The 23,679-nt window shown below is 36.9% G+C and overlaps 2 protein-coding genes across 2 annotated transcripts in view; both read right to left on the reverse strand.

Annotated features, from left to right (window-relative positions):
• Window positions 1-2,423, reverse strand: part of LOC100512911 (transmembrane protease serine 11D) — a 53,353-nt gene extending 50,930 nt beyond the window's left edge. The window contains exon 1 of the mRNA XM_013978757.2: window positions 2,222-2,423. Within this exon, the coding sequence (XP_013834211.1) occupies window positions 2,222-2,229 (8 nt within the window). The 5' untranslated portion in view covers window positions 2,230-2,423. The remainder of the gene's footprint in view (window positions 1-2,221) is intronic.
• Window positions 14,189-23,679, reverse strand: part of LOC100525933 (transmembrane protease serine 11A) — a 48,454-nt gene continuing 38,963 nt past the window's right edge. The window contains 3 exon segments of the mRNA XM_013978753.2: window positions 14,189-16,300; window positions 18,088-18,230; window positions 21,658-21,917. Coding sequence (XP_013834207.2) covers window positions 16,139-16,300; window positions 18,088-18,230; window positions 21,658-21,917 — 565 coding nt within the window. The 3' untranslated portion in view covers window positions 14,189-16,138.

Raw genomic sequence — 23,679 nt, forward strand, 5'->3', positions numbered from 1 at the left:
CACGTGGAGGAATTAGAAAATAGTGAAGTTTGAGGGTTTTTTAAAATTGGAGATAGTATAGTGTGTCTTTACACTTTTGGGAATATTCCAAGAGAGAAGGAAATTGTGTGTTTTAATTCATTCCTTGCACTATTAAATTCAGGGAGATGGCCTGCTGTAGAAACAAGATTGTCAAAATAAAAATTTGTCTGATTTTTAAATCCCAGGCCATTTGAATATGCTCTCCCCTCCCCACTAAAAAATTTTATTCTGCTCTTTGTTCAGGTTGACAGAAGGCATTGTTTCCTAGTCATGGGTTCTCAAGTTGATGAATGAGGATTCATAAGTTATTTTCAAAATTTCACCAGCTTGATGTGGTAACTCTATCTCATTCTAATAAAAATCAACCAACCACCCAATGAACAAAACTAATTGTGAGTTATATATTTTTAGGTTAATAAAAAAGACTGGTTATTTGCAGATGCAGCTTATCTTTAAGATATAAAATATTTCAAAATGTATTCTATAGAAACTTCAGGTCCAAAGAAGAGTTCTTTGTGATTGGAAAGTTTCCTCTGATTTAGTATCTATCATATTTCCTGTAAGGATGGATCAATTTATAAATTTGATTTATTCAAGGCATTCTGAAATTGTACATGTATTTCATGTCTGCAGTGTTTACATGTTTTCCTTTACATTCCTTTGAATGACATTTAGCTATTTATGGGGATCAGTTCTTTTTAAATCAGAAATTTCTTTGCAAAATTGAAAATGTTTCAGCAAAATGCATTTCAGATTGTATTGTGATTACTAAAACATACTACATTGTTATAGAAGTTTTAGGAATAATGTAAAAATATAATTCATAAGCTCACCATTATAATACAACAAATATGATTAGTGTCTATATTGTATTTATTTAGTCTTTTTAGGGCCACACCCACAGCATATGGGTGTTCCCAGGCTAGGGGTCAAATTGGAACTGCAGCTGCTGGCCTATACCACAGCCACAGCAACACCGGATCCTTGACCCACTGAGTGAGGCCAGGGATTGAACCGCATCCTCATGGATACTAGTGCGGTTTGTTACCCCTGAGTCATGACAGGAACTCCTATGTTTCTTATTAGACTTTTTCAAATGTGTAGCTTTACACAGTGTTAGTCAATGAGTAAATACATTTTTGTGATTTATTTTCACATTAAAATGAGAAGACACAATGTATCAATTACTTTATAGATTTTAACAGGTGATTGAACCCCTCCCTTGTATGAATATGAAATTATTATTTTCTCATTAATTACATTTATTCTTGGAAACAGACTTCTGCCCATTTTTTAATCCTTTATATATACTCAAATGCACATATGTGTATAGATTTTATTAAAAATATTTGAATTTTGATAAGAGTTTTCTGAAGTTCAGGAGATTTAAAGTCAATTCAACTACACTTAACACAGCCAACAGATTGTCCATGCTTTTATATATTCCCCTTTAAAATGACTGATTGGTATCATTTTTATGTGTTCATTGAGAAAACAAAATAACAATATACTTGCAGATACAAACACATCAAAATATACAATTTTGAGATTGTACCATCCAACTCTAGATTGTGATACAATTTGTTGCTTTCTTATGTGAAAGCGTATAAAGTCAAGGAATTATTAACTGAAAATGAAACTAGGCAAATACTGTTCTTGCTTGTGTATCAGCAAATACTTCCTTGAAAATAACAATACTGTAGTATATATAAAAAAAGGTAGACATATGCTGTCTTTACCTTTCCTAAAGAGGGCTTCAGGATTCATTGCACATTTAATAGCTAGTAATGATGCTGTGACAGGAGTGAAAATACAGAATGATCAAAAAACTTTAAAACTTTTTTTAAGGGGAACTTTTACTGATTACATTTTAAAATCCACACATGACTTTTTTGAAAAGTTAAACGTGAGAAAGCAAAAGCACTTCCTTATTAAAGATACGTTTTAATAACGCTGAGCCATCTCTTTAGGTTTATTCATTTCGTAAAGATTCAGTCAGGCAGCCAAGCACCTTGTTTAAACAATATCAAGCATATTATCCAAACAATATCCAAGCGTTTTGGTGAAGTTTTGGGAAAAGTAACTACAGGATTGTTAGGCACAACCAAAATTTCTTAAGCTTCTGTACACTTTTTATATCCTTTATGATATAGTAAAAACTCAGAACTACAGAGGTAAAAAAAAAAAAAACAGGACTTACCTATACATTTTAATCCTGAATTGTGAGGCTGTCCTTTTTGCTGCTATCTGACCACTCTGAGATTTCCACTCAAATGAATGACTCTAATGTATTATGTGTGATCTATGAAAGAACAGAAGTCAAAGGAGGAAATCCCACATAATTAAAACCAAACTTGTTAAACAAGTCTAAAGGAATCAACTGGAACCAATAGCATGACTTGTGGAATGGAATCAGAAATGGACAGGAAATTTCACAAATCTGTAAGACTTATTTATACCTGTAAGTTGTGATTACACATAATACCAGGTGATAGGTATTTTGTGAAAGCTTGCAAATGCTCCACAGGCTGTGGCATCATTTTTTTTAATTTAAAAAAGATGGGACACTCTTGCCTGGGTTATCATGTTGTCATTTGTCTCATTCTTGGCCACGGCAAGCCAAAGACTATCACACATGTATGGATAGTACTACATTTGGATTCTTCCTTCTCTGTGATAAAATACTGATTTCCTCAAAGCACTTAAAACAGATTCAGAGAAGTAATTGAGTAGGTTACAGAGTTGTGGGATAAGTGACCAGAAGAGCTGGAACTAAAAATTTCTTTATCTTTTTCTGGGTATGTTTTCTGAAAAAAAAAAAAATTCTAACCCAATACTGCTAGTAGGTAAGTGGACAGTAGAGTGTAGTATGAGTACGTGTGGGGTTTGGGGGTAGGGATGGAGAGTGCCAGGCAGTGTTTGCAGGCAGAGGTACAGCCCAAGGAATCATAGAGGCAAGAATAGCATAGAAGTGAGAAAGGATATCCCTGTCTTATGGCATTGGGAAGGATGGGGGAGAAATTTGGAAGTTATACTGAGGTCACTTGTGACAAATAACAAATGCTAGATATTGGAATATGTAATTGACGTAGAAAACTTGAATTCTAGTCTCAGCTTTTTCACCAACTAATTATGTAGCCTAAGAAAAAAATCTCTTATCCCTCTGTGAGTCTCACTTACTTTGTCAGAAAGCGAGAAGCTGACTCGAGTGGCCTTAGAGGACAATTTCAACTCTAAAATTCTCCAACTTGACCTTGTAAATCACTGATAACTAATAGCTGATGGATCCACTCCATGACTGCAGCTTGAGAAGTATCCAGTTGTTGATAGATGTTTTTATACGATGTGTAAACCATATAACAGGAACAGGAATATGCATGGGCTCCTCTGTACCTTCCCTGACATATTCCGTCAGATCCTAGGATATCCTGGGTTTGGCTTTTTCGTTTCTGTTTGTTCATTCATTTTTTAGTAAAAAGAATAAACAATATATTAAGAACATTTGAGCAGTTACCTAAACAAGGAGTTCCCGTAGTAGCACAGCAGAAATGAATATGACTAGGAACCATGATGTTGTGGATTTGAACCCTGGCCTCACTCAGTGGGTTAAGGATTTGGTGTTGCCGTGTGCTGTGGTGTAGGTTGCAGACGCGGCTTGGGCTCAGATCTGGTGTTGCCGTGGCCATGGTGTAGGCTGGCGGCAACAGCTCTGATTAGCACCCTAGCCTGGGAACCTCCATATGCCTTGGGGGCGGCCCTAAAAAGACCCCTCCCCCAAAAAGGAAAAAGACAAAAAAAAAAGTTACCTAAACAAACCATTTTCATTTTACATGTTAGCCTTTCAATACTTTTCACATATATAGGTCTTTTTCACAAGTTATAATATATAACTTTATATTGTGTTTTTTATGCTTAATGCTATTTCATAAGCATATCCTTGTGTTACCAAGTTTTATTTCTATTAGCTGTATATATTATTTCTAGTACCTGTATATTTATCTAGTAGCTATATAAAAAGTATATTATCACTTTTTATTTGAATATAATTTAAAACTTAAGGAAAACTTGCAAATATAGTACCTAGATTCATTGTTAAGAATTTTAATGGGTACCTTTTAAAGGGTGAATTGTATTACACCGAATAGATTCATCATAAGATTCTGAAACCATCTCCTAATGTGAAGTGTTTTGACTACCTTCATGAACATAGTTTTTGTGTTTTTTTTTTTTAACCTCATTGCTGAAATTTTCCTTGAGATAAATGAAAAAAGAAAAGTAGTTTATTGGGGCAAATTATTTAAATATTTTAATGACCTTTAAAATTTTACTTAAGTTTTAATAATTTTTTAAAAGATGTGAAGTACATTGTCTTCTGGTTTTTGTGGACAGCGCTTTCTCCCAACCATGCATGCTTTTTCTTTTCCATCTTTGTATTTCCTGGATCAGCAAAGCCCTTTGTAATGAGTAGGGGCTTAGTCAACACATATTGTTTGAAAGTCCAATAACTATGTTAAAGCAGATTCTGATGTCCCATTACTATTCACAACAGAACTTTGGAATGAGTCAGAGGAGAGGCACCAGGAAAACTGCATTCAGTCTGAAAGCAACTTCCTGCTTGCTTGGGATGAGCTCAACACAGAAAGAGAGGTGGGGTGTGAAATTATGGTTTGTAAGGCAAAGGAATTGCTCTTAACAGGGACTAATTCAAAAGATGTTGACTCTTAATTTTCAGATGCTTAGGGAGGGGCAGGATAGCCTTGACCTTTTCTATTCTTTAGGGGCAGCCTTTGCAAGAATAAGGAAAGTAGAATGACACTACACAAAAAATATCAAATTCCTCTTCTTCTCTGCCCTAGGCTTGATTTTATTCCTCCAGCTGCACATTGACAAAACCAAAACAACCTGATTTAGGAGGATGGACAGGAACAGGCATAGGGAAATAGAAGAGATCACTTACTTTGATGGAGGATAAACCAGGCAGTGTACGAGCTATAAAGAGTGATTCTTTTGCCCACCTAGGCTGAGGGGGAGAGCAGGGTAAAGAGAACTATCTTCAATACACAAATATCTGGAAATAGACCTTATTTTGAAAGGAGTGAGTCATTCAACAGAGCCCGTCATAACAATATGACCAGAAGAAAACAGCCAAAAAGCAGATGATCTAAGAAGGTGTGGGCCAGAGTGTTTTCTTTGAATTTGGAGTTTGTTTAGTCATCACATCTAGGGTAGCACAGTCATAGACTCTGGTTGGTAGTGAATTTGTCATGACATCCCTCACCAAGTTATTATATAGATAGAAAAAGATAGATAGAGGATGTGCCTACCATCTGAAAGCAGTAAGATGTCAAAATAGATGCACTTACTTTTATTATAAATACATATTAAAAAATCAGATGATAATTGGTTTTTATAAGTGTGGTCAAGTTTAATTTTGTGGATTCTGAGTTGGGGGCAGCGGGCGGTAAGGGAATAAGTATGTTCCACTGTTTCGATGGCTTTTGTCTACTCAGAAGTCATGTTACAGGAGAACAAGTACACTGGAGTTCAAATACACCTGGAATCAGATCTTTGTTCTTTTATTTACTGACTACCAGGAGGGTTCAGAAAAGTTGTCTGTTTGTGTACGCCTCAGTTTTTTTTTTATCTGTACCAGTGTTAAAATACCATTCTCATGGAGTAGTGAAAATTAAATTCAGTCAAATCAAATCAAATCAAATCAAATGAACTAACAAATGTAAAGCACCTGGCAATGCAACCACTGGTAATGTGGGTGCTCCTTCAACACTGATTCTCAAGGCCACGTGTGTGTCTGTGTGTAGGGTCACAACTCAGAGGGGGGAAGTACATACCGTTTGGAAATGGTCCTGGCTGTTTCTAAAATCCCCCCACCCTAGATTCACACATGTAATCATGCTTCTCCAGACCAGTCGTTTTCCTACAGCATTTCTATAAACTTGGTTTAAGAAATCCAGAGCTCATTACAACCTGTGATGGCTTTTATGTTGAGAGCCAATTCGTTTCTTATGCTTTCCACATGTAAATTTTTTTTTTTTTTTTTTTAGCCAGTTTCTAACTATAAGAGGTCAAAGAAGCATCTGGTCATAAAACTTTCTTATCTTGTTAGAGGAAGAAGTATGCATCCTTTACCCCTCTTCCAAGTTCTCTACTTCAGTCTCCCCTGGGCTCTTCTTTTCCTAACACAAAGGAAAATTTGACTCTTGCACCTTTTCTTCACATTCAGAGAAGGAATCAGGGCAAATAAACATTATATATATTAATATACAATGTAAGTCATCTCATCAATTGAATGGTCTGGGTTATAAACTCAAAATTATCCAACATATCTACAAAAAGTTTTAAGTGATTTTTATTTGATTTATAACAAGGACAGTTGTCAACAGTATACACATAACTGTTATTAGTATCTGTTTTGAGATTGATCCCATTATCTGTGTATGACTGTTGGTATTAGCTTTCTCTTCATTACTGCCTAGCAATACAGCCACATTCCCCTAGTCAGGGTTTAGTGTTTACAAAAACCATTTCATATCTTCTCTATTCTTCCTTAGATTTTTATTTTCCATCCCTTGTATCTGCTCTTGCTTTTGACGGATGACCTATAGTTCTATTGTTGGAGAAAAAGATAGAAGCCTTCAGAGGGACACTTCCTTAAGTACTTGTCATTGTGCCTGTAAATTTCACACATCTGCCTGTATCCTACCTATATGATGGAAGAGGTGTTCGTCCTCCCTTGGGAGGCTAATCTTTTCACTAGTGCTTTGTATGCATATCTTTATGTTTCTTCCTAATCTGCTTCTCTATGATTTCCTATCTCTACAAGTCACCTCCTATTCACCCAGTTTCTCAGACTAGAAACCTGGGTGCCATCCTGGACTCCATCTCTTTTCTCAGTATTTTATGTGCATAAATATTTGTCGAACCCATTTTTTTCCCTTGTCCTTATATCCACTGCCACCATGAGACTCTGGGCCCCTATGATCTTTGAGCTGGATTACTGCCACAGTCTTCTGATTAGCTTTTCTGCTCCTAATTTTTTTCCACTCTAGTCTCTTCTTCACACCTACAAGAATGATCATTGCACATTGAGTTGTGTCATTACCCTCTTAAAAGTTCTTCAGTAGCTTCTCTTGAATTTATGATAGAGTTCACTCTCCTTAGCACAGGTGACAGAGCCCTGTAGCATCTGAACCTTGCCTGTCTTTTCACCCTTCTTCCCCACCCTGCTTCTCAAACACTATACTCTATCCATTGGATTTCTTTTAGTTACTTGAGTATACTGCCCTCTCTATCTCCTCCAGCTCTGTTGCCTCAGCTTGCCCTGTTATCTTCTACCTCTTTGAATACATGTCTTTTTAGTTCCCAAATCTGAATTTTTTTTTTTTTTACATCTGCTTATAAGCATCTCCTTCCACGAAGGCTTCTTAACTCTTAGAGTCGGTTGGTTCTTCTTCAGTGCGATTTCATAGCAGTTTGCTTCTCCTCTCACACTCCTGCATGCTCAGCACACTGAGAAACTATTCCACAGTAGACCATAGGGCCTATGGGGGAAAGGACAGCTAAGTTTTCAGAGCCAGTCATCCCTACCTGGCATGTGGTTAATTCAAAAACTATTGGATGAAATAGTGAATAAAAAGTCACTGCTTTCTGAAGTGTCACAGGTATATTCAAGCCATGTAAAAGATGATGACTCTTTTAGGACAAATGGCAATAGCCTGGAGATCACCCTTCAAGATTAACTGCTCAGCTGCAAAAAGTATAAATATCTGTATTTTAAAAACATAGATTTTGTTTTTAATTTAGGTATGATGAGGCCAGCAGACCAGAAGATGACTGCCATTGAAGAGATAGTTTGTTGTTTTCTGCTCTCAAGAAGGGCATGTGCCACAACATGCAGGGCCACATGGGAAAGCACCAGGGTCAGTCAGGAAGCAGAGGGAAAAAGGAGAAACTGTGCAAGAGTCTTTACTGTGATTTCCATGGGAAGGACAGGTGAGTCAGGGAAAGCAGGCTTATGACTAGCTAGTTTGAATAATGTCAGTGGCCTTTGTGGTATAGAGGCTGTCCCTCCTTGTCTGGTACTTGGCCTTAGCATGGATACACTGTAATGGTACGTACCCTGTCTTCTGGCAGAGGAACAGAGGCCCAGACTATAAGAGCTCAAAGAAGGATTGGTTGGGGTATGAACTCTGGGTTGGTTTGCATATGAAGGACATGCTCACAGGGGAGTCATTTGCTGTCTCTTGGACTTAACTAGCCCTGGGGAGGCAGTGCCTCCAGGGTCAGTAAGCCCTCAGAGATCAAAGCATCAGAATAAAGAGATATGCTTAATACAAGCTGACAGATTCTAGCTGTTAGTTTTATCAAGATCTGCCTATTTCAAGCTCAGCACATTTTCTTCTCTGGGTAGCCCATGGCCAATGACTGAACAAAGGTGGTGGTGTAGAGGTCTAGCTGTTTCCACTCAGTGTGGATTTCTCTAACAGGTAATGTTTACTTCAGAATTCCCAGTTGATCTGGGATAGATTTTTGTCAGATTGGCACTGCTGACTGATCCCCACCCCTGCCCAATCCTGTGTCCTTCCTTTTCTTTAGCAGGCGTCACTTCTCAATAAGCCTTTGCAATTTTACTTTGTCAAAGTGTCTGCTGCTCAGAAAGCCCAGTTTGTAATTAGGTACTACTGAAAGAGCTCCAAGAAGATGGGTTTAGATACGATTTGGAGACTGAATCAGGTACTGGCCAGTGAGGACATGATGGTGGGTGGCATGCCCACAGCCTGGAGCACAAGGGGGTGGTGTGATTGTTATAACCTCTACCACTAGTGCTAGGCCAGCCTGATGGTAGAGGTGAGCGCTCAGGCCTGTGCCGAGTGACGTGTTTGAAAGTTATGAAGGCAGGAGACCTAAGGACATAAGGACAATAGAATTTTATGGTTGCCACCAGGTTGTGTATATGTACAAGAGATGGATGGTGATAAATTGAAGGTAATTAAGGTAATGGAAAGCTGAGTATGAGACCCAGAGATTCTCTTTGGTAGATTATTAAGAAGCCTCATCTCATATAGCAGGTAAGCAGAAAAAGTTGAATACTAAGCACAGAATTGGATAGAGTGGCTGAATTCCAGTGATGGTTGAATGTTCAACAGAGACAGATCTGTCATTCCAAAGTCAGAACCCTAGCTGGGAGCACATGCGACCTGACACACAGGATTTGGCTTTCTGGCCAGATGTCCCTGGAGTGTTTGACTTTGCAGACTTTGAGCCTCCTGAGTCTGCAGAAGTGGGTCCTCTCTCCTTTAAGAGCTAGCATTCTTTAGGGACATTGCAGAAGCCTCTTCCCCACCTGGTGACAGTCGTCCTTGCCTTCTTTCCTATTCCCAAGGTGAAGTCATAGTAGGAGAGAGCTCAGTGAGAGGCAGGACAAGTAGGAGTGTTTAGGGAGACAAAACTACATTAAGTATTAGCATAAAAACTTTCTTTTTCATTTTTGTTTTTAGATGCTTTAAAGGAAGCAGTGTATACATGTCTAAAATAGAGTGATTAGACTATTATAAATAAGATGTAGAAATCTCTCACCAAGGAAAGAAAGTACCTAGAAATATTTACTAAGATCTCTATTATTCTGGGGATGGGTGTGTGTTTAGGGAATAAAATAAAGACAATGAAGAAATTATAAAACATAGGAAATAAATTAGAAAACATAAGTAAGATGGCAGAGTTATACAAAACATAAAAATTATGCCAGTACACATAAACAGTTTCAATAGATGTAGTAAAAGGCAAAGATTCTTAACGATGGTTTTGAAAAGAAAATCCAGTTATCAAAAAAAAAGTACACAAATATAATTTTAATAATGAGAAAAATAATGTAATAGATGTAGAAGAGATGAGAATGTGTAAAACTATACTAAAAATTTTAATCTTAAGATAATACATTTCTTTAAAAAATTATTGAAATTAATTCAAGAACTAGGAAAATTGGACAGAAAAATAACTGGATAAAATAGAAAACATTATATACATTTTTTTTCCCTAAAAGCATCCGGAAAGCCTCTGGACTCATAATGTTTCAAGAAACATCTGTTTTCTGTGCTATCTTCTTAACTGTTCCCAAGTATAAAACATGCTAAAATTTTAATAACACTGACATTATCTTAGTTAATAAAAATCTAAATAGAGCACTAAGAAATGTACCAATCTGCCCCTGAGAAATTATGAACTGTATTTGAATTAATAAGTCCCTGGATCTGTCTTTCTTAGAATAATAAGCTACCTAGGTTTGCTTGTGTAGAAGACAAACCAAACACTTGTAATTTAGAGTGTTTGCCCTTCAGTTTGCGGTTGGTATAGCAAATATTGCTTTTTTTGTTTACTTCTGATGTACATGGCATGGCCTCCTACGAGATCTTTAGTTACGTAGACCTTTCACGAAATTTGGGTTTTCCTTGCTTTGGCACTAGGGATGGTCAAAGCAGATTTCTTGATTTTGATTTGTGGATGTATTATTGTTTCCTAGAAGAGGTTAATATCCATTTCTCTTTCTCTGTGTTTATGCTAAATTCAAGATAGTTCCCTGCTTTATTGAGATGTAATTTATATAAAACATTGTGTAAATTTAGTGTGATGACACATGTATATTGCAAAATGTTTATTACAGTAAGATTAGTTAATAATATAACCTTCACCTCACAATAATTACCATTTTATTGTTGTCATTATGCTCTACTCTCAGAGAAACTTTCAAGTATTTAATATAGTATTATTAATTATAGTCACTATGCATGTATTAGATCCTGGATCTTATTCCTGTGTAGCTGAGAGTGTGTATCCTTTAAACCAACATCTCCCCATTTCCCCAGCCCTGCAGCCCATCAACCTGATGTACAGCCTAGTGACTTTAATTAATAATACTGTATCACATACTCAGAATTTTCTGAGAGAGTAAGTCTTAAGCATTTTCACTACAAAAAGAAAAGGTAACTATGTTAGGTGACGGATGTGTTGGTTAACTTAATGTGGTAATCATTTTACAATGTATACATAAATCCGGTTACCATGTTGTATACTTTACATATATATAATTTTAAAATTTTATTTCAATAAAGCTGGAAATATGTTAGTATTGTCCAAAACACCCCCAGAATAACATCCACAATAATGTTTAATCATGTATCTGGGCACCATGGCCCAGTCAGGATGACGCATAAAACCAACCATCACAGAGTTCAAATAACACACTCACAGTCACCCAGCTGATAGGCTGAGAAGTGGGATTCAAATAAATTCTGTATAACTTCATATTGTTTATTCTGTTTTGCTGCCTGCTATCTAGCAAGTGTATGATTTGGTACTGTAATCACTTACAACCATTTCAAAAGATTATTTGAACCTGATTAATAATCCATTTGATTCAAATGAGCATCAGTGGCCAGATTTTGTATTTGTGTTGAATTCTTTCACTAATCTGTGAAACACATGATTGTAGAGAGGAGGACTTGAACAATGTTTGAGGTCATTTGGAACCATGACAGTGCATCATAACATCCTTTTTACACAAAGATAATAATTCTCACTTACTGTTGGAAGAGCATATACTTGAGTTGTTTTTTTTAGTAATGCTGGTTCATTTCCACTGATTCATCCTCATTGTTTTCCAAGACTTTTGAGCAAGAACATTTTTTAATACTGTGGTAGTTTTTTGAGATTAGGAATAGTCTGTAGTCATAGAATAGGGAGAAGCTACCAGCTCACATTGGAATGTTGGAATCCAATGTGTGTGTGTATTTAGTTTGTCTTGTGAATCTTTTGATCATGTTTTTTTTCCAGAGGCATCCAAATGAGAAGGAAAAAGGAATGTGAATCAAATAGGAGATGGTGACGATGTCCTATTTGATGGTTATATTCTTAAAAAATGCCCTATTGAACGACAGTGTGAGGCTGTGGTTTTAGAGTGGTTTTCATGAAAAGCCTTTTAGAAAAGGTGTTTGTGCTTTTGCACCAGGAATAGTATTCATTGCCTCAGACACCATCAGAGAGAGAGGGGGCAGAGCTGTGGTCAACTGTGGCATGACTCCTGACCTAGAATGAGCTCCATCCTACTTCTATTTGTCCATCCAGGGAAACCAGGAGGGGCTTGGAGTGTTGGAGGGTCAAGGCTTGTTCTGGACCACCACTGAGCAGTGTGTGATGGAGCCAGATCACGCTACCACTGCAGGCATGAACCCAGCAAGATAACTGACAGCAGTTTATAAGGAGGAACCTTCAAGTTAGATTAAAAACGTGTAAGCTTCTCCAGTGATTTGTTTCATGCTTTTCTGACTTGGCCACTTAAACAAAATAAAACAACATCAAACATTTACATGGGAAAGAGGTTTGTCTGGATCCTCAGAGACAGCCGTGGACAATGATAGGAATTACTCCAACCTCCTCCTCTAAATTAACCCTACCTTCCACAGTGAAACTGGAACTATTTTTTTTAAAGGATCTTCACTCATGTCTGATTCTTCAGGATAGCATTCCCACAAAGGTAAAACACTTTTTCCTTTCAGTATCAAGCATACTTTTGGGAGTTAGAAACATTCCTTTGCGGGGGGGCCAGTATCATGTCTCTAGACTTTGGTGGCCTGTTCTGCCATGGTTACTGCCTCTGTTCTTTTTGGTTGTCCTTTCCCTGAAGTAGAGCCCAAACTGCCAGATGGCTCCCCTAGTCCTGGAAGCTAGGTTACTGAGGATGTAAAGGGAATTTTTCCTCGGGAGATCTAACAGACTTGAGAATTTTGAGGTCATCTAGCTTTCAGCCAGACTAAAGCAGATGGTCCCTTACAGGCTAGCACAAGAATCCTATGGATAATAATGCCTCATAAATGGCAGGGCCTCCTGAGAGCCCTGGTGGGCCCCGGGGGCAGCGGTGGTCACTTCGTGATAGTGGTGGCTGATAACTCAGAAACGTCCTCCCTGTACCAGGGTGTTGCCCTAGTTGATCCCTGCAGCCCATGCAGAATACTCAACAGGCTATGCAGGGATTTCAGAACCCTTGTATGTATGACGTGACATCATAACTAGAGCTTCTCATGTTCTAGTAGCTATTTTTCTAAAATAGAGAAATAGTGTTTATATTAAGAGAAGGTTAAAATTCACAGTATAATTGACACTGAAAGTACAAGGAGCTGCCGTATACTCGCTACTTCCTGACATACACAGCCTCTCCACCACTCACATCCTGAACCGGAGTGGTGCACTTATTACAATCAATGGCCCTGCAGTGACACATCATTGTTACGCAAAGGTCACAGTTTCCATCAGGATTCATTCTTGCTGTTGGCAGCCTATAGGTTTTGACAACAATTAGAGTATCACACAGAACAGTTTTACTGCCCTAAAAGTCCTCCATCCCCTACCAGTCCATCCCTCCCTTGCCTCAGTTCCTATCAGCGACTGATATTTTTACTGTCTTCATAGTCTTGTCTTTTTCAGAATGTCATATAGTTGGAATCATTCAGTATAGAGCCTTTTCAGCTTGGCTTCTTTCACTTACTAATATGCATTGAAATTTCTTCCATGTCTTTTCATGGCTTGATAGCTCCTTTCTTTTTATCATTGAGTAATACTGCATTGTCTGGTGGTACCAAGTTTATTTGCTCACCTACTGGAGAATATCTTGGTTGTTTCCAAGTTTTCGTAACTATGAGTAAAGCTACTATAAAACATTCTTGTGTACGTTTTTGTATGGACACAGATTTTTCACCCCATCTAGGTAAATACTAAGGAGCACAATTGCTAGATTGTACAGTGAGAGTATGCTTAGTTTTATAAGAAACTATCAAACTTTTTTCCAAAGTGGGTGAACAATTTTGCCTGCCCCTGGTAGCTTTTTAGCATTTGGAAAATGTATAGGCCACACAGAAGCATAGTCTGTGAGGTATCAGGATCAAGTGCAAACATTATGTCAGATATGTAGCATCTTTAGGGATGTTGAATTTTTTAATTAGGGAAGAGTACTATGCAGAATATATGCTCTGTTCTTCTGACTTATGCCATAGTCTAGAGGTCATCAGGACTGCTTTGAGATGTTAGTAACTGATAATATTAAGGCCTTATTATATTTTTCTGATAAAAATGCTAGTAGTCTAACATAGATTCAATGATACTATTTGTAGAATGCTCTAATCACCAACTTTATTATTAGATTTTAAATGATACATCAGTATTTGCTTACATGTGACCCAGAATTAAATGTTTCACGAAACAGTTTAGAAATACAAAGTTATAACTCTCAGATCATTTCTTGAGTCTTAATACTAAAAATCAGAATTATACCTTACCACCATAACATTGAATAATTTATATGCCTATGTATAGTTCTACATGTGAAGAAATATTATCTTGAAGTGAGTTCAGAGACTTGGCAGCCAGCTGCCTAAATGAATCACATCATTTAAAATTCTTGATTTAAAAGTCTTGAGTTTCTTAATTTAAAATGAATTCAGTAGAACTCACTGAAGTTTTTATAAAGCTGATGCTTCAGTAAATATAGATGATCATCAGGGTATACCTTGTAAGGAAAAGGGCATGTGAAATTGGTACCTGGGTTCAGGGCCACTGGGATACAAATTACCTACAGCTTCACCAGCTCATTTACTTTCCTGGCTTTAGTTGTCTGAACAATAAGTGTTTTGTTTCATTTTCTGAACAATAAGTGTTTTGTTAATACATAGAACTATACATAGGCCCATGAGAGTTATCTTCTCTCCCGAGGAGCTTTAAAATTCTATGAGTCTAAGTTATAGACCAATTTTTATGGTAAATAAATTTTAAATCTCTTTTATATTATTTTGGGATTATTTTTATGCCTGATCAATAGTACATGAGAGAAATTACTATAATGTAAGTCAGCTTTCTAATAATTTGGTTAATAGCTGGACTGCATGAGTAAATGATGCCCTGCCTATAATCCTGAGGTTTAGCCAGCATTGTCACACAGAATAACAGTTTCCACGAAATTTTCATTTAATTCTTATCATGGACTCTCCAAATGTCTTCATGAGACACTTTAACTAGGAGGTTCATTTGCCCTTTCAGATCCCTCTGTTCATGTGTTCTTTATGGTAGGTCCTCAAAATTTATGTTTATTAAATTAAAAAAACAAAACAAAACTAGTAGTTGGAGTAGTCAGGATATTTTGCTACAAGCCTTAGGAGATAATTGGCTGCAACAGTACAAAGGAATAAACTTTTTCTTTCTCCGTGGAAAGATAATACTTGTTAATTCTTCAACGTGTATTTCTAGGTATTTAACCTTACGGTAATAATGTACACAGCTGCCTCCTGGTGGTACAGACATGTAAATGCATCTATAAAATGCCCAATTTTTGTGCCATTGTTTTGGGACTGACTGCTCATCAAGTTACTGCCACTTTTCCCAAAATTTTTGTAGCAAAAATACATTTTTGATTAGCTAATTAATCTATATAATTATTTATTCAGGCTTTTTCTGAGTATATCTGAGGGTAGGAGTATTCTGTGTGTGTGTGTGTGTGTGTGTGTGTGTGTTTGTGAAGGAATCACCAAAAAAATCAGGGTGATTACACAGCAAACAAAGATTAGAAGGTCTCTGGTTTGATTTATCAGCATAGATTTTTTTCCTAGATATAACTTCTTAAAAAATGAGGACCACTTAAACCTTGGAAGAACAAGAAAAAAGAAAAAAGTATTTGTGAGCTCTAGAGAAATGATAGAAAATTATATAAAGGTTTTGTGAACTTTGAAAATTTAAAAAGTTTCTCACTTTAGGGGACATTCCTAACAAAGACACTGTAATAATCTCATGGATTATCCTCAGAAATTTTCACTGTTCCTCTTTTATACTCTAGTTTGTATGATTTAAAAAGCTAAGTATCTCTGCTGTATTTTTCAAACCAGGCTAAACTGACCCACTACTTTACAGATTTAAATTCTTTATGAATTGACTATGGGTTTTTGGTTGATTCAAGTGATTCTGAAATAATTCATGTCGTTTAATCTCACTTCATTGAATAGAATATTTGGATTCTTATACATGTATGACCTGCATACAACTCTCAGTGTTTAACTTGTATAGTGAATTAAAGGCCTGTTTTTGAAGCAATCCAGTTTCGGTAATTAGCCACTTTTGTGTAGACTCCAGGTTTGTTCTTTTGACCACAGTTATCGCCCCAGCTCACAATTCCAATGAGATACCAGGTGTCTTTAAGATCCTTTCCAACTAAAGGCCCCCCAGAATCACCCTGAAAAGAAAAAAAAAGAAAGAAAGAAGAATATTAGCAAAATGTAAAACTTGTTACTCAGAATATTTCGATGAACCACATGTTTTATTATTAGTATTCATATAGATTGCCAGTTATAGAATAATTAATTGAAACATGGATTTCAACTTATAAACATCTTAACATTCCATTTCCACATTTTAATTAAAATTTTTTTCAGTTTTATAGATGTATAATTTACAAGTAAAATTATACATATTTAAAATGTACAATGTGATAGTTTGACACGTATACTTTGTGAAATGATTACCATAGTCATGTTAGTTTACACATCCATCACCTCACATAGTTACGGGTGTGTGTGTGTGTGTGTGTGTGTGTGTGTGTGTGTGTGTGTGATGGGGATGCTTAAAGTCTACTCTTAGCAAATATGAAGTATGTAACACAGAAAGTCCAGCTGATGTTGGTTCTTCTGACTCCAAGTAGGGTGCCTGGGCCTCTGTTTTATCGGAAGACTCTGCCCCTGGCCATGTGCCTCAGCAGCACTTACTGTATTCAGGTCTTGGACCCCTGTGCCTGAGTCGCTTCCTCAGTCACTTTCCCAATTTTTCTAAGGCCAGAGCTTCGCCTTATATGCACTATGGAGTCATAGGGTAGAAATCTGACTTCTGCTCCCCAGTCTATTGAAAGTTCTTGGTGACTCCAATCTTCCCTGAGGTTTGTCCTTAGAGCCCCATGTCCTGTGTGATCCTATATTCCTGTTGCCACTTTCCACTTGTCTGTCATAGCAAGAACCTTTCTTTGGATTTCTTGAATCCCAGCTGCCTCCCTCCACATTCTCAGCAACTGAGGCTGGGTGTGTACTAGGTTCCACTCTTGCCCAGCATATATGTTGCAAAACTCCCCGCTCTGTTTCTGACAGAGGTTGGCTATGTTGTATAATTTGTGGGGCTCTGGGCAGGACTTACTACCACCTGCTAACAATACATTTCCCATTATTTCATCATGTAGAATTAATTATCTCCTTGGAATTTTCAAGAATCTCACATCATAAAGCAAGTGTCTCCAGGAAGAAACACTCTTTACACCTTTGTCAAAAATATACATGCAGGATAGATGTTGTCCAATAGATGCTGGACAGCAGAGGGCCCTGGAAGGGGGTAGATATTCGTGCTATGTCTAACTCATCTTCTTAGCATTAACTGCTCCTCACTCTCATCTTCTTTTGGCTGAGACTCAACGGACTTGCCTCAAATATAAACTGTAATTTTACACCTTCGTAGTTTTGGCTGTGCTTTTCCTCTTTTCTGTAATATTCTCTTCTTATTCAATAATTGGGCAAATGCTTTTATCCTTTAGGCCTCACTGAATATCATCTCCGTAATACCTATTCCAAAAATGTTTCCTTCAAACAAAAAAATATTTGTTCTCCACACTTGAAACTGACACAATATTATAAATAAACTATAATTTAATGAAAAATATGTTCTCCATTATATATTTATGACATCATGTCATAGTTCATTGTTCATGATTGTTTGCTTTATAGATATGAGCTCTTTAAGGAAAGGGATTCTGCTTTATGAACCTTTGGATTTCTGGTAGTAAGAAAACAATTTTGTTGGTTAGTTTGACAGCATCGGAGAAACTCTGCTTATTTGATTTTGCTTAATAAAACATTTAAGAACATGTGCATTTAGAAATTTTTGAACTGACATTTGTATTTTACCAGTATAAAGAATATAGAATATTTATTGAGCTATATAAAATATTTTGAGTTAATATAAAACTAATCTCTCTCTACCTACCCTGCAGGCATCATAAATTCCTTCCAGATATCCAGCACAAAACATTCCAAATTTTATATCACTGCCGTACACGTGTGGCTGCTTGCATACATCATCACTTATGATTTTCACTCTGGCTTCTCGAAGATTATTTTGGGATTCCCCTTAAAGGAAAGCAAAGCAATTTCAGCATTTACAATCAGCATCCTTAGTTTTTTATCAGCATCCTTAGTTTGAGTGAAGTGTGTGGACCTTTTCCTAATTTTTTTCATACTGAAATTGTCAGTACAGAATGAGGTTAATGTAAGCGGTTCTGAGAGAAGAAATTTCTATTCAGTGTCTGGTACATGTAAGTGACAGCTGTCTTTATCTTATTTTTATAAATACCCATTCTAGCAAGAAAAACATTTTGTTTCTCTTTCTGGAAAACCTTCGTACCTTTAAAAACAATCAGTTCATGTTTTAGGAAGGCATTTTTTTTAAAAAATAAAGTTTGTAGATTCCACATCGTTCCCAGAAACTTTGTAGGCATAGGTAGTTTCCTCCCTTAGCTTGATAAAATAAAGATGTACCTTTATTTTATCCTTAACATTTTATGAAGAACTTCCACACACATAATGACATTTAAAGGCAATGATTTCATTATGTATTACAATTTGGGGACTCCAGATCATAAACTAGATCCTGAGTTACAGAAACCAATATTAATGCAGAGGATATCTGCTTATGGTGAAAAGCAATAATATCACAAGCATTCAGAGATTCTTTGTATCAGACCATATACTGGTCAGGAAACTGACTCTGTAGTAGAGAGCATGTTACCATGATCCCCAAGATTCCTATGTGATCGCTTTTTCCCTGGGTATGGGTGGGATCTGTGAATATAATGGATGTCATTCTCATGATTAGGTTATGATATGGCACAAGTGAGGGGATTTTGCGTATTAATTAAGATGTAGTCAGTTGACACTGAGTGCATCTAAAGGGAGATTATCCAAGGTGGGTCTGACCTAATCAGGCGAGCCCTTTTAAAAAGGGCTTATGCTTCTCTGAGTTCATTCTTTTTCCTAATGGTGTTGGAGAGGCAGGCTGTCATGAGCTCTACAGCTGCAAGAAACTGAATTCTACTAACAACCAGTGAGCTTGGAAGAGAACTCAGATTTACAGATGAGATCACAACCCTAGCTGTATGATATTTTGATTGCTGTTTTGTGAAACCCTGAGAAGAGAACCCATCTAAGCTGTGTCTGAACTTCTGACCCATGGAAACTGTGAGATAATAAATGCATGCTCTTTTTTATTTGAAATTTCATTTATTATGATGAAAAAAGTTGCAAATCACACTACCACAGAGGATACTGTAAAACCAGCATGCTCTTTTATACTGTTAAATTTGTAGTAACTTTGTTATACAACAGTGGAAAATTAATATTGACACTCTTTTCTATAGAATGACAATTCAGGACTTATTTGTGGAGAAGTGTTTGCTAAGATGTTTAAAAGTTCCTCAAGCGATTCTGTTACTTGAATACAACTGATGTAAATTTTTTTTTTTTTTGCATACTAAATTATCAATTAAAAATAATTCACACCCAGTGCTGGGAAGAGTTAAGATGAAGTGCATATTTAGGTAACAGTGTAAATTCATAACTTTTTCATAAAGCTAGTTGGCAAAAAGTTATTAAAAGTATAGCCTATGAATCCTTTATATTCCTGAATTATTTCTCAGCTATTATGAGACTGATCAATGATAATTTCTCAGAAAGTATTGATTTTTTTCAAAGAATTAGCTTTTTATTTCGTTAACTTCTCTGTTTTTTTTTTTGCTTTTGATTTTATTTATTTCTACTCTTACCTTAATTATTTTCTTCTTCCTGTTTGTTTTAGATTTAGTTTGTGCTTCCTTTCTAGTTTTTTTGACATGGGAACATATGTTATTGATTTGAGACCTTATTTTCTAATGCATGCATTTGCTATGTTTCCCTCTTTCTGTACTATTTTAGCTGCATCCTTTATGTATTGAGTTTTTTAGTTTTCATTTTGTTCTTTGTATCCTTATAATTTTTTCAAGATTTCTTCTTTGACCTATGGATTATTTAGAAGTGTATTCTTTAATTTTTAATAATTTAGAGAGTTTCCTGTTATTGTTCTGTTACTCACTTATTCAGATACGATCAAAAAGCATATTGTGTATGATTTCCATTCTTTTAAGTTGAAGATTTTTTAATGGACTTAGATACAGAATCTCTTGGTTAATGCTCTATGAATGCTTTAAAAAAATTTGGTAGTCTCTTGTTCATTATAGTGTTCTATATAAGGTAGATTCTGCTGCTATACAAAAACTGTTCTGGCAGGTATATTTCTATTCCAACCTTAAACTCCGGGACAGAAATGATTCTTTCCACCAAACCAAAGGGAATTTGAGATGCCCTTCTCATCAAGCAATGAATGCCAACTCTGTCTTAGGAGAAAACCCATCAGAGAGAGTGCAGACATAGTGGTGCCAGGGTACACCAGGTCTTGCACAGAGACGACACAGGGAATAGAGTTTTAGTGTTGCTGAGGGAACATTCTTTTATATCTGCCTTGAAGTCTTCCCTTTGAAACTGTCTTTCCCTTGTTTCAAGTGATTCTGACCAGGCTCCCAGTCACATGCCTGCCTTTCTTGGTATAGGCAGAGGAATGAGAATTTGAGTTAGCCAGTGAAACCAGGCACCCTGGGCCAAAAGAGACCTTTTCAGGGGTTAACATTGGTTCTGGCAAAAAGAGGGACATATTCTTTCCTGGCATCACCTAGGTAAAGATGATGAAAACCCTAAGCTACTGTTAGTCACCTTTGCCACTGTGTGGAGCTAGAATCCCATTAATATGCAGGTGACCTGTGGAAAACAGAATTAAGCAGTGAAAAGACTCAGATTCATTGCTTAATGACATCATACAAACTCTTGAATCCAGCTGTGCCTCGAAGCCAGACTCACTACAAGGGCCAAATTTGCTATTTTATTATTATTAGAGGTTATTATTACTATGTTTTGCTTTTTGGGTCAGCATCCTCGACCTATGGAAGTTCCCAGTCTAGGGGTAGAATCGGAGTTACAGCTGCCAGCCTACACCATAGCTCATGACAACACCAGATCCTTAACCCACTGAGCGAGGACATGGATTGAATCCACATCTTCTTCATGGATAATAATTGGGTTCGTTACTGCTGAGACACGAAGAGAACTCCTTATTTTTTTACTTTAGTTAATTTAAGTTGAGGTTCTGTCACTTGTAAAACAAGAGCCCTAACTAATCCAGCCAAACTATGTGGAAAATTCTGACAGGATAATGTTGACACTAATTTCTATAGAATGACAATTCAGGACCTATTTGTGGAGAGGTGTTTGCTAAAATGTTTAAAAGATGCTCAAGCGATTCTGTTCTTTGAATACCACTGGTGTTAATTATTATAATTATTTTTTGCCTACTAAATTGTCAATTAAAAATAATTATATCCAGTGCTGGGAAGAGTAAGATAAAATGCATATTGTAGGTGACAGTGCTGTAAATAGGGCTGAGTGTTCTGTGATCCATTTTTGAGCTACCTACCACCATAAAAAAGTGCTCCAAATCCTGTGATATAAACAGTTGAATTTGGTTGGAAGGTTGCAGAGGCTTCTGGCAAACAAACTCGACGGATGTCATCAGTAAAGGTGACTCTGGGAGAGAATTGCACAACAGCAATATCATACTCTCTTGCTGGGGAGCGGTACCTCTCATGGACAATAATTCTTTTAATACTTCTTTTCATCAATGGAGGGTTGATTGTTGTTCCAAAGCTAACGGTCCATTGACGTGGATTTGCTTTACTGGAAATGGTTAGAAATAAACAATATATGAACTGCATTTCAGTTATTGCAGGTAGGCTAATAAAACTTCCATCCTCAAATGCTTAGTTTCAGTGAAAGTTTACTTTTTTTTTTTTGTCTTTTTCCATTTCTAGGGCCACTCCCGTGGTATATGGAGGTTCCTAGGCTAGGGGGTCTAGTCTAACTGGAGCTGTAGCCACTGGCCTACACCATAGCCACAGCAATGCGGGATCCGAGCCTACACCATAGCTCACGGCAACACCAGATCCCCAACCCACTGAGCAAGGCCAGGGATTGAACCACAACCTCATGGTTCCTAGTCGGATTCGTTAACCACGGTGCCACAACGGGAACTCCTCAATGAAAGTTTTCTTTGACCACATAGTCTATTGCTACTATTTTGAAAGGTAAAATATATTCGAACAGCATCTTTGAGTAAAATCCAATACAGAATTATTTTATTGTAGCACACAAAATAGTATTCATTTATTTCTTCACAAATATTTATTGAATATCTGTATGTTGAACCTTATTTGACATGCTGGGAATAAAGTGGGTGAATAAGACAGAAAAGGTCCCTCTTGGTGAAAGTATTTGATTGCCGTGAAGAAAAAAGGGTAAAACAAATTAGCGAATAGATAAATAACCTCCAACAGCGATGAGGACTATAAATGCAATAGAGTAATGGAGTAGAGCACAATGTAATGGAGTTACATAAGTCTCTTTTGAGAACTCCGAAGTGCTCAGAGAGAACACTGCATTTGGGCTGAAACATGGTTGATGAGGGGTCAGCTGTGAGAAGATGGGGCAACAAATTTTCCTTCTTAAGGCCTGAGATCAGTTGGGCTGTGGTCCAGGCCACGAGGGAAGAATGGTGGAGAGTGAGGTTGGCAACGTAGGTGGCTACCAGATTTTAGAGGGTCTTATAGGTCATGAATAGTGCTTAGATTTTATTCAAGTGACATGGAAATTCGCTGGTGGATTTTAAGCTGAGAGTAATGTAGTTTCATTTACATAAAAAAATCATGTTGATTCTTTCCAGAGAATAGATTGGAGAGGGCAAGAGTAATTGAGGTAAAGTTGTCAGAAGTCCTATGAGAAATGGTCAGAGAGGGGACTTTTAGCTTGTGGGATTTGGCAGCTGTGGGTCATGATATATACAGGGTTGGGAAGATGATCTGTAATGATGGGTGATCTGGCAAAGGCTTTTTTAAAACTCTTTTTTTGGGGGGGTTGGGAGGGCTGTGCCCATAGCATGTGGAGGTTCCTGGGCCGGGAATCAAACCCAAGCCACAGCAGCTACCCAAGTCACTGCAGTGACAGTGCCGATCCTTAACTCACTGAGCCATCAGGGAACTCCAAAGCCTTTGTTTTATACTTAAGGAAATTAGGGCTTAGTTGGTTTACATTATAAGCTTATTGTCACAAGTCTGAGTGCCTCTTTCTGCTTTTTATAGGATACCATCTCTCATCAAAAATCTATTTGTTAATAACAAGATTAATGGTTCCTGTCACTTAATTGAACTAACATCCATGAGAAACAGATATTGCCTGTATAGATACTTGTTTCTCAATCTGTTTCTTTTTTTTAATTGAAATATAATTGATTCATAGTGTTTTTGGTGTGCAGCAAAGAATATACCTGTATATTCTTTTTCAGATTCTTAGCACTGTAAGTAATTACAAGATATTGAATATAGTTCCCCATGCTATATAGTAGGTCTTTGTTGTTTATGTATTTTATATGTAGTTGTGTGTATCT

Source organism: Sus scrofa, chromosome 8 (genome assembly GCF_000003025.6).
Source record: "Sus scrofa isolate TJ Tabasco breed Duroc chromosome 8, Sscrofa11.1, whole genome shotgun sequence".
NCBI lineage: Eukaryota > Metazoa > Chordata > Mammalia > Artiodactyla > Suidae > Sus > Sus scrofa.